This window comes from Macrotis lagotis, chromosome 7, assembly GCF_037893015.1.
Source record: "Macrotis lagotis isolate mMagLag1 chromosome 7, bilby.v1.9.chrom.fasta, whole genome shotgun sequence".
Classification (NCBI taxonomy): domain Eukaryota; kingdom Metazoa; phylum Chordata; class Mammalia; order Peramelemorphia; family Peramelidae; genus Macrotis; species Macrotis lagotis.
The window spans coordinates 209,037,426-209,049,547 of NC_133664.1; the positions used below are offsets into that span (position 1 = coordinate 209,037,426).

At 40.5% G+C, this 12,122-nt stretch overlaps 1 protein-coding gene across 1 annotated transcript in view; it reads right to left on the bottom strand.

Moving 5' to 3' along the window:
- The window catches only part of TEAD4 (TEA domain transcription factor 4), a 95,765-nt gene that overhangs the window by 69,939 nt on the left and 13,704 nt on the right, over nucleotides 1-12,122 (bottom strand). Inside the window, exons 2-3 of the mRNA XM_074195324.1 lie at nucleotides 11,515-11,607; nucleotides 10,635-10,731 (exon numbers count right to left, since the gene is read on the bottom strand). Coding sequence (XP_074051425.1) covers nucleotides 10,635-10,731; nucleotides 11,515-11,607 — 190 coding nt within the window. The remainder of the gene's footprint in view (nucleotides 1-10,634; nucleotides 10,732-11,514; nucleotides 11,608-12,122) is intronic.

The window sequence follows — 12,122 nt, forward strand, 5'->3', positions numbered from 1 at the left end:
AAATGACTTGCCCACGGTCACAGCTTAGCTAGTCAGTATGTGAGGTGGTATTTGAACACAGGAAGATGAATCTTCCTAATTCCAGACTCAGTCCTCTCTCCACTGAACCACCTAGTTGCCCAACCACACACAAACTAAATGATTAACAAATGCTTTTTTGTCACTGAATGACACCACCATCACACCATGTTGCCTCCATATACTTATAAAACAAGATGAGTAATGTTTAATACATTGAATATGATTTATTTACCTCCTTTATGTGAAACAATTCTATCCTATCTTCCTTCCATAGGAGAGTGCTTTAAAGGTTTGAAGAGATTTTTAATCTCTCTAATCCCCAATCATCCAGCAATCTTTTCTTAATAAGGTCTCTCACCTATTCCTCAGTTGTCATGCTTTCCAGATTCCTGGATGATCTTTCTCTGGATATCCCAATTTGTCAGTGCAATGTCCCTTCTAAAAGTATGGCACTCAGACCTGAATATGCTAAGTACTACAGATGTGGGATGAATAGCAGGGAACTCCTTGAGACAGTTACTTCTGTTGTGCTAGACTTTATGATTCCATTAATGCCATCTGCTCTTCTAGAGTCCTACCCAGAGACTTCATCATGGGATTGGAGGGTGTTCTGGGTTCTGTATGATTATGGTACTGGAAGAGAAAGGTGGGGAGAATTTCAAGCAAGTCCTAGCAAGTTAGAAAGGCTTCAAGCACAGACCCTGAAATGGATCTGTATGTCTGAGGACCAACTAAGTCCAGAGAAGCTCTATCACCATTGGCTTCAGGATGATGAATTTTTCAGTTATCACAACCCTACTGATCCACAGTAAGGCTGTGATCTTCATTAATGGGAAAAGTACTCACACTGAGAAAGTCATAATTCTTTGAAGGAGACCCTGTCAACTGCTTAACTCACTGCTCAGCACACCATTGGTTCAAAAATACAGTCATGACCCAGATCTAGGCAGTTGGGTGGCAGAAAAGATATTATTCTGGAGCTCAAATTAGGGACACCTCAGCCAGAACTAAGGTACTAAATACTGTGTGATTCTGGGTAAGTCACTTAACTTGTCTGCCTCCTCATCTGTAAAATGGGGATAATAATAGTGTCTTCCTCCAAGGGTTGCTGTGAGGATAAAATGAGCTAATATTTGTAGAGCACTTTGCTAACCTGAAAGTGTCATATAAATACTATTATTATTAAAATAGTATCTATGTCTTCCCCAGTTTTATTTACTTGAACATAAATTCAATACATATCCTTTATCCCTAATAAATATCATCTTCTTGATTTTAGCCTATCAAGGTCAAACACATTATTTAATCCACCTAATTTTATGTCTTCTATAAATTAATAAGCAGGGAAGTAGATGGTGCAATGGATAGAGCACCAGACTTGAAGTCAGGAAGATATCTTCCCGGGTTCAAATCTGACCTCAGACACTTACTAGCCATGTAACGCTGGGAAAGACATTTAACCCTGTTTGTCTCAGTTTCCTTATCATAAAATTTAATTGGAGAAGGAAATGGCAAAGCATTCCAGTATCTTTGCCAAGAAAACTCCAAGTGGGATCCAAAAGTAAGACATGACTGAAAATAACTGAGTAGCAACACTCTGATAAGTATACCTTCTACATCTTCATCCACATCTTATATAAAATATTGAGTAGGGGCAATGACTTGGTCCATCTGGCATATCACTAAAGATATCCTTCCATACTGACACTGATATAACAATCTAATCTGTTGGGGATGGGGGGAAAAGGGGGCAAAATGTTGTAGATTTCTCCAACCAACTCTACCAGCTCCCTTTATATCCACAGACCTACTCAATTCAAACTTTGTCAAACTCCTTGTTGAAATTAAGATACTCCATATAGGGGGCGGCCAGGTGGCACAGTGGATAGAGCACCGGTCCTGGACTCAGGAGTACCCGAGTTCAAATCCAGCCTCAGACACTTAATAATTACCTACCTGTGTGGCCTTGGGCAAGCCACTTAACCCATTTGCCTTGCCAAAAAAATTCTAAAAAAAATCACTTGTACAAAAATATTCATAGCAGCCCTGTTTGTGGTGGCAAAGAATTGGGGAATGGCTTAGCAAACTGTGGTATATGTATGTGATGGAACACTATTATTCTATTAGAAACCAGGAGGGATGGGAATTCAGGGAAGCCTACAAGGATTTGCATAAACTGATGATGAGTGAGATGAGCAGAACCAGAAGAACATGATCCACCTTAACAGCAATATGGACTTGCTCATTCCATCAGTACAACAGTCAGGCACAATTTTGGGGGTATCTGTGATGGAGAATACCATCTATATCCAGAGAAAAAATCGTGGAGTTTGAACAAAGACCAGACTAGTCCCTTTAATAAAAAAAAAAAAAACACATTATCTTATTATGTACTTTTACTATCTCTTATACTTTATTTTTCTTCCTTAAGGATATGATTTCTTCCTCATCACATTTAACTTAGATCAATGCATACCATGGAAACAATGTAAAAATTAACAGACTGTCTTCTGTGGGGGAGGGGAGAAGCAAGATTAGGGGAAAGATTGTAAAATTCAAAATAAATAAAATCTTTCTTTTACCTAGCTGTGTGGCCTTGGGCAAGCCACTTAACTCCATTGCCTTGAAAAAACTAAAAACAAAAAACCAAAAAGATATTCCATATAAAAACAATCCCCTTAATATGCCAATTTAGTAATACTATACAGAAAAAGAAATTCAATTAGTTAAGAAATGCATTCTTAGAAAACCCATGGCACTTCCTAGAAATCTTTTCTTTCTTCTCTAAGTTCTAGTGAAACTTATACTTCTCAAATTTTATAGCTGAACACCATGCTTCCATGGTCATCATTTTTAAAAATCTAGTTTTCCAGGATCTCTCCTTAATTTTCAAAAATTACCAAAATTATTTTCAGGGTCACATCCACACACTCTTTTGGTATTCTAAGTAAAATTTGAGCTTAGAAACTTGAACTCAACTGAAATATATCAATGGTCTCTCTTCTCTCCTCCTCAGTGCTTCACTGCCATCTTAATGATATTTATTCTATGCTTTCTAGTTTAAAGGTTGTTTTCTTCCATGAGGAAAAAATTTAGAGTCATTTTGTTATCTCTGAGAAATGAGAGAGAGTAGTTTAAGGGACAGATAGGGAGCTACTGTCATGATTTTCAAGAATGGGGAGAAAGATGGATTTTTAAAACTATAAACTAGTAATACTTTCCCTTTCAAAATTCTGGAGCAGAAACAGATTAGGTTGATTATTCTGTTTTCAATTATCTGTTTATATTTTTATCAAAGTCCTTCCAAACAACTCATTCAGTCAATCACTTATTAAATATTTACACTATGCCAAGAATTGGGCTGTACCCTAAGGATCTAAAGACAAAAACAAAAATCTGAAACAGTCTCTGTCTTCAAGGAGTTTATATTCTACTGGGAAGAATGGTTGCACATAGTAAGAGTAGAATAAATACCAAGTAATTTGGGGTTTGGATGATGTTAATAAGGGGAGGAGTGGTAATCAGGAAAGGTATCTAGTACGGATGTAGCATTTAAACTGAACTTTGAAGGAAGTTAGGGGTTCCTAGAGGCTAATGTAAGAAGGAAGATGTAGAGTGTTTCAATGGAAGAGAGAATACAACTGACTGGAAATCAGCAATTCGGCCAATTCATTTAAAACTAAATATTCAGATACTTGGGCAAGTCACTTAACCCCATTGCCTTGCCAAAAAAAAAAAAAAGAGGCAATGAAGGCTAGAACTAGGTGGAAACCATGTGAGTGGAAAGAAGGAAATAGGCGCACAAAATGTTGTAGCAATTGATTGGATTTGTGGATTGATGAAAAGTGAAGAAAGATGTGGACCTAGGTGACTGGAAGAATGGTAATGGAAAAATGGAGAATTTAGGAAGAAGTATGAGTTTAGAGAAAAAGATAATGAGTTTCACTTTTTAAAGTTAATCTTTACCCATCTTGTTCATTTTCTTGTTCTACACATAGCATAAAAAACAATAACAAAACAATTTTATAGCTTCTAGATCACTGCCCAAAGCTCTTTCTACTATACCACACTGCCTCCCAAGTCAGCTGTTCCATTGAGCAAGATGCCAGGAAGGAGACCAACCAGCCAGGAAGGAACTCAAGTAGCTGTTTTTTTCCAAATTGAACCAGACATAGTCTGAGAAGACATAGCAGGGGCTTAAAGTAGTAGGGGAATGAGGGAGAAGACATGGCCTAGAGAGGCTTCTAATTGGCTACAAAAGGACAAGGATATCTATGATTTTGCTTTTGAAACAGAATAAATTCTATCCTAATTAAAAGGGCTTTCAGGATGTCAGTTTTATTCTGAACTCACTTCCTTCTGAAGGGAGGACTGCAATTCTACTGATAAGGGTACCCTATGTGTCAGTGGCCCCTCCTAGTTGCTCCAGACCCCCCCAACCCCACCCTTCCCATAACAGTCTGCTTTTCCTTTTAGGCGGATACGATCCCATCCCCCAGGAGGGTCACCCCAGTCATTGCACAGTTCCCATTTCCTGCTGCCGGTGACTCCTCTGAAGCCTATTGTTTCCAAGCAATTTGGGTCAGAGGAAGGTGGGTCCCCACCCAAAGAGGCCTGCCCTCACTACAGACATTGTGTTGGTCCAGGTCATGGGTAGATTGAACTATCCTCCTACTCTTCAGAGTCTCAGTCTCTCCCCTCCAACCCACTTCTGTTGAGCTTCCAGATCCATCTCATATGAAGGGATTGTAGATTTTTTCCAAGTTTCAGGTGAATAGAGAAGTAGATTCCTAATTTTAAAGAAATAAAAACATAGGCAAGGAGGGGGCTAAAGTTTATTCAAGTAGAAAATAGTATTCTCTTTATTTTCTACAGGAAAAAACTAAAGAGGAGAAGATAATACTTTTTACAGCAAACCAAAAGAGAACTAGAATTAAAGCCCAAAGGATCAGACTTCCAGTCTTTAAAATTTTCCATTGCTAAACCCTTTCCTCTCCCCTGCCTGGACTAGTTTAATCCCAACAGTATGGAAGGTGAGAAGGGAGAAAATCAGCTCTTCTACTCCATTTCCAGAGACTTGAAGGGTACTGAAATCCCAAAGATCAACACAACACCATGTCAGAAAGAACAAGGAAAGATCCTGAGAGAATAACAGATTTTCCCATTGCTATAAGCTAGTTTTAAGTACAGGAAAGATCACTGGATTGACAATAATAATACAACTCACCTCCACAGAGGAATGAAGGTGAAGGCAAGGATGTAGGGCAAACCACAGACAGAATTTTCTGATTGGCATTTAGATTCTTAGCTAAGCAAATATGTGGAAATCCCCCCAGTATCCTGGAGGATATGAAAGGTCAGAGTCTAGACCTCCTTGGATTTGAATTGGGTTAAGTATAAAGTCTACATGGAGACGGGGATGGTTTGATGACTTTCAAAAGCAATCCTTTTGTCTCTCTCTCTGACTCTAACTGGCTCTCCACTCTCTCCATCCTTCCATCCCTTTCCACTACCCTCCCCTTCCCCCCTTATTCCATGCCTTCCTCCTAGTTCTGGAAAGATTACATGAAGAGTAAAGATATAATGGTTTTGCCTCTTGATCCTAGTTATACATGTTGCACCAACATTGAGCCAACCATTGCCATTTATCTGATATTGCAGGTGCCTGAGTAGTATCCTGGGGTGAAACAGAAGAATATGTGGGAGAAAGAAGTACTATGAGAATCTCCTTGTAAATGGTGTTCATCCCATTTCTGGTACAACCCCAGGATCCTAAAAGATAGAAGAAACTAACCATTCACTCAACAAACACTTTCTAAAGGCTTAACAGGGCTTTCCTTGTACCTGTGAGAAACAAGGAGAAATTCAAGCCTTCTAGGAAATTATAAAACTGAAAAGCTAATACAAACCACAAGAAACACTGTCAAACAATACCAAACCAAGAGTTTAATGAAGTGCTACATTATATGACATAGACTAGGTAAGCAGAAAAAAACCTCAAGAACCCTGGAATAATCAGGGAAGGAATTGTCAAGAAGGAAGAGTGAGATTTGAACACTTGAAAGAAAGGAAATTTGTTACAGTGAAAAGAGCCCAAGACACCAATTTTCAGGTCTGGCACTATTGCTTACTAGCCACATGATTTTATCTGCAATCACTTTATCTTTCTGGATTTCCTCATCTATTAAATGAAAATGTTAGCCTAGATGACATTTTTAAAGATCTCTTGCAGTATCTATTTTAAATTCTGAAAACCTTTGAAAGGAAGTATGGCATAGTGGCTCTCAGGCTACACCTGAAGACCCAAGAAGACTTGGATTCAGACTCTGACTCTGACATGGATAACTTAGAGCTCTTGGGACTAAGTTTTCTTCCCTGTAAAGTAGAGACAATAATGCCTGTAGTACCTACCTCACAAGGTTGTTGTGAGATTTAAATGAGATAATTCATGTAAAATGCTTTGACTCTATAAATGTCAGTTATGATTATTGACTAAAAAGTGAAACTGTTATCTAATTCCTTCCTGTTTAATTCCCTGGGAGAGATGGAAGGTAACATGTACTCTGATGATGATCCTGTAACTTTTCTCATAATTGTTACCAGCTTATGATGACTGAAAAATCCAGGGACATAACTGAGTTGACTTAGACTTGGATAAGGGTATTAGGAAGAAAGTGACTTTCCAGAAAAGCAGGACATTTAAGTGAAGTTACCCAGTAGGAATGAGCGCTAGAAAAATTTAAATTTTTAGAGCTAGAAGCAATCTTAAAGAATTCATCTAATCCTTGCATCTTACAGATGAGGAAACTGAAATGCAGAAAGGTTGAGCTGGAATAGCGAGGTGGTACAGTAGTGGAATGTGTGTGTTAAGTGTCTGTTTTCAGACACATACTAGAAGGGGGCAAGTTACTTAACGTGCCTGCCTTAGTTTCCTCAATCATAAGAAGAGGCAAATAATAGCATTTACTTCACAGACTTGTGTAAAGAAGAAATGAGCACATGGTTCCTGATTTATGAAAAGTACTTAATACTCACTTCTTTCCCTTATCCCTTAAATGACTTGTCCAAAGTTTCAGATTTTAAGTAGTGGACCTGGGATTCAAACCCAGATCCTCTGACCTTAAATCCACAATTCTTTTCTCTACAATCCAAATACCTGCCTTGCTATAGGTAGAGAATTTTGCAATTTACAAACCACTTTCCTCAAAATAAGCTTGTGAAGTAAAGATATTACCTCCATTTTATAGATGAGGAAATTCAGACTCATAAGGTAAAATGCTCCATGCCCAAAGATATAGTTAGTAAATGAGAGGGAAGTACTCATACCTGAGACTATTCTAATTCAAAATCCAATATTCACTGCCTGATACCCCTCTCCATGTTGTATAATAAGATCAGCCTGTTCAGAAGGGGAGTCCAAGGGTAGAAAGCCAGTTTGTATGATAGGACATGAGAATTTGAAAAGTAGGAGACCTGTTAGCAATATACAGGTTGGTTTGACAAAGGTGAGACTGGAGGTCACTTCTCAGTTTATTCCTCAGAGATCAAAGAAAAAGGGAAAAGACCCAGCTGTAAAAATAGTTATATCATTCTTTCTGTAGTGACAAAGAATTGGAATCTGAGGGGATGCCTATCAATTGGGAAATGGCTGAACAAGTTATGATATGTGTGTGGTGGAAAACTATCGAACTCTAAGGAATGATGAAGAGGTATCGGAAAAGCCAGGAAAAGCTTAAATGAACTGAATCAAAGTAAAGTGGGAAAAACTAGAACAATTTTCATAGTAACAGCAATATTGTAAATAATCAATGAAAGATTTAGTAACTCTTAATCAACATGATGAACAACTCCAAAGAAAAATGTTACCCTCAGAGTGGCTAGGTGGCACAGTGGATAGAGCACCAGCCCTGGAGTCAGGAGTCCCTGAGTTCAAATCTGGCCTCAGACACTTAATTAATTACCTACCTGTGTGGCCTTGGGCAAGCCACTTAATCTCATTGCTTTGCAAAAAGCCTAAAAAAAAAAATGTTACCCATTTACAGATTGAAAACTGACAAAGTGCAGTTTAAAGTTGTTTTTTTTAACCCCCTCCCCTAGAATTATAGCTAATGCAGAAATTTGTCTTGCAAGATTTCTTGTCTGTAATGGATTTTGTACTTCTTGCCTTCTCAATGGGTGGGGAAAGGGTTGGGACAGGGAAAGAGCATAGAACTAAAAATAAAACTGAATTTTTTTTTTTAAAAGACTGGAAGCAGAAAGAACTTACCCTGAACAAGAAAAACCCTAGGTCATCTCCAGTCTGGAGCTTCTCCACCTTCTGCCCCAGGTCTGAGGTTTTATCTGAAGGACTCAGATTTGCTCCAGTACAAAAGTATTTTGACTCTAGGGAATTTCTCATAGATTTTAGATTAGTTGGAGGACTGGATCCCTCTGGGCTACTCTGATCTAGGATTTTAACTAAACCAGAGGTGACGTCCTTACCAGACTAGCCAATGTGGTACAGGGGAAATAGTTCTCTGGATCAGAACTTAGTTCTATTGATCTGTTGCAGCCAGGTCCAGATTCCAAACCCAACATGCTTCCCACATCATGCTATTCCCCAAAAAGCCAAGGGCAAGCAGAATTAGGACTATAGAATAGTCTGGCAATATATTAACCTTATAAAAAGAGACTCATCCATCCCCCCTGCCATGGGAAAGTGATGAGTCATGCAATGGTCAATTGGCCAGTTATAAAAAATGAGACTGTCTTCAGCTTGGTAAGGTTAGTAAAAAGATGAGTGGGTAGATAAAATTTTGTCCTTATTTGCAAGGCTACACTAGACATTATTAGGATGAGAACTGAAAAGCACTCTCTTACACAACTCAAAAGATTCCAAGGTTCATTCCCTCCTGGGTGTGATTTACAGCTCAATTCCCATACATTACCAGTTCTCACTTCCTGCTTCTGGTTTCAGCCCTAAAGCCCCTCCCATTCATTACCTTGTTTTCCCTAGAGCCCATAAGGGAGAGAACTCAATTTCACATTTTAAACCTCAAAGAATTTGCCTCAAAGCCCACCCTGCAGACTCCAAACAAATCAAATAACCAATGTAAAACACACACAAACACACACACACACACACACACACACACACACACACACACACACACACACACAAAGAACCACGTATACTACATCCAATCCTCTTCCTTCTATCTCTTTTTTCCTTTTCTTATCTCTTTTCTCTCAGTCTGTGTCTCTCAGACACATAGTTTTACTCCCAGAAATACTTAGGCTCAGACATATATATATATATATATATATATATATATATATATATATATATGTATATAGTCACATGTACAAATATGTAAACCCATTTAAAGATATAACAAATTCACTCACTCAGAGAAACCCACATATTCTGGAATAAGCACACCAAGATGTAGAGGTTTAAAACCAAATCATCCTGCTAAGAGAACCTGTCTGCATAAACTCATGCTAACATAAAACTATCACATAGAACGCACTGAACATACACAAACACATGTAAGCCCTACCAATTCATTTAGAGGTGCTCACAAAGTGAGATCTAGGACCACACATTTTAAATACAGACATCTACCCACCAGCAATACCATTGACCAATGAGTATTTCTATTTCACAAAAAGTAGATCTTTTTTTTTGGGGGGGGGGGGAGCACTCTAGGTTACTTTTCTGGTGAAATGCTGATTTCAGTTTTATAGCCCTCTTACCCTACAAACTTTATTCCATGGTCACCATCAAGCTTCTCATCACCTCCCAGGGAAAAAAGGGGGAAAAAAACATACTACTGACTTCTAAATCATTTATGGTCTCACAACAAAAAACAACGATTACACAGCAAAATACCTCTCCTGAGTACTCTTCTCTTTTCTAGGGTTAAATTAAGAAAGGTCTGGCAGTGAAGAGTAACAGATGGGAAATCCCTTCCCTCACCTTTATTCACAGCTTTTATTCTTCCATGTTCCCCAGACCTCTTTTTCCCTTTCTGCTTCCATTTATCTCCTTTCACATTATGGTGGATTCAGCTGTATAATAACTCATATTTATATGTTACTTGTAACATCTTGACAAGTTGTTTCTCCCTATAGTTGTTTCTTGTTTTGTAAAATGAAGGGATTGGATTAGATGGTCTCTCAGTTTCTTGCAGCTCTAAAATATGATTTTATACATATAATTCTCTAGTTACAAAGTTCTTTGAATACATGATCTCTATCAGGATGGTAATGTACAAGTATGGTTATCCTTATGTTGCAGATGAGAAAACTGAGGCTTAGAACTTGCCTAACCTCATATAGAACTAACATTATCATCCCCAGAAATTATCCTCTGCCCTTCCTTCCCTCCATATGTTCTGACTTCCCCGCAATTTTTAAATCCCTTCCTCCTCCAGTTTTTCTCCCATCCCCAGCCCTTAGGCACCATAGGCACTAATCTGGAACAGAGAATCTCTAAAAATTTTTGTTCCAAATCTCTGATTCTATCTGTGATACTATGAATTCCCCTAAACACATCAATCTTCCCGCGCATTTCTTATACCTCTCCCTCCTACCAAGCCTAGAATCCACAGCTAAGCAGAGTTCCTTACCTGTCCCAGGATGGGGGAAGAGAGAGGGATAGTGTGCTAAGTGAGTTCTGAGGGTCACTTGGAGATGCACCAACTCTGCTCCAGCTCTCCAATCACGCTGTAGAGAATGGACAAGGGAAATCACATTGGGTTGCCAGAATTTCAGGGTTCCGAGAGGATACAAAAAAACCCTCCGGAAAGGAGATTCCAGCTGAGAAAAAAGTAGACCGGGGAAGCGGAGTCCTCCTAAGGGCAAAATGATGGGGAGACAAGATCCCCGCAATATCTCACACAGCTTGCCACACACATGGCTCCCGTTTGAGGGTAAGGGGGAAAGGCAGGAGGCCGGAAAAGAGAGAGAGGAAAGAGTTTTTTCCAGGATCAGATTGACAGGAAAACACAAGATCACTATTCTTGGAGGAGTGAGTCAACTTGAAGAGAGGAAGAAGGAACTCTGGAGAAGAAAAAGAAAGGAGGAAGAAAAGAGGGTTCAAGGAACTGAAATGAGAAGAAAGAAAGGAGAGAGAAGTATGGAGAAGGGGAAGAACAGGGTGAAGGAGGGAAAGGAAGGAAGAAAGGGAAAAGAAAGCGAGAAGAATGCCGAGAGAAAAGGAAAGACTGGGTCAAGAAAGGAAGGCGAGAAGAAAAAGGCTAAGATGGAGAGGGAAGGGCAGGATAAAGGAGGGAGGAGGGGAAAGGAAGGGGAAAAAAGCAGAGGATGAGGAAGAGTCCGAAAGAGCTGAGGAGGGTGAGACACAGTAGAGGGGGAAGAGAAGGGGAGGGGAGGGAGGAGAAAGGGGGAGAGGGGAAGTAGATGGAGGAGGGAGGGAGCCAGAGAGGAAAGTCGGGGAAGGCGGGAGACCAGAAGCAGGGACTTTGCTGCACAGACACCTTCACTCACCTGAACAGAGAAAGGGGCAGGAAAACCCTGGAATGAAACTGCTAGCCCGCGGAGGCTGGGGGGAGGGGGGTGGCAGGGGGCCGGGCTGGGGTGCTAGAGTCTTGGGGAGGCTGCTGTCCCTCGCCACCCCCCGGGCCTCAAGTTTGAAAAGGAGGAAGCCTGGTATGTGAGGAATGAGGGCTGGTATGAGATGCACGCAGCTGAGGGAGGGAGTGCCCGACCCTCGCTACAGGCTTGGGGAGGAGACTGAGAGGGAGGCAAGGGAAGGGGGGCTCCCAGGGAAGACAGAGAGGTTGGGCCAGCCGGGTCCTGGGCGGTCAGAGGAGGGGCTCGTACTAAGGAGGAGTTGAGGAGTTGGAGGAAGGGGGTGGGTGGAGAGAAGAGAGATCCAGGAAAGCCGCAAAGTTGGAAAGCAGTGTCCCAGGCGGCACTGGAGCCCTCCACTTATAGCGCTGACTCCGGCCCCTTTCTTTCTCAGTCCCACCATTCCCCAACCCCTCCTCCAGCTCCTCCCTCCTTTCCCCTTCGCTCCCCCTCCTTCCTCTGGCCCCTAAGTCTTTCTCCCTCAGTCCCGCCCCTACGTCTCCAGGCCCCTGGAGCCCAAGCTC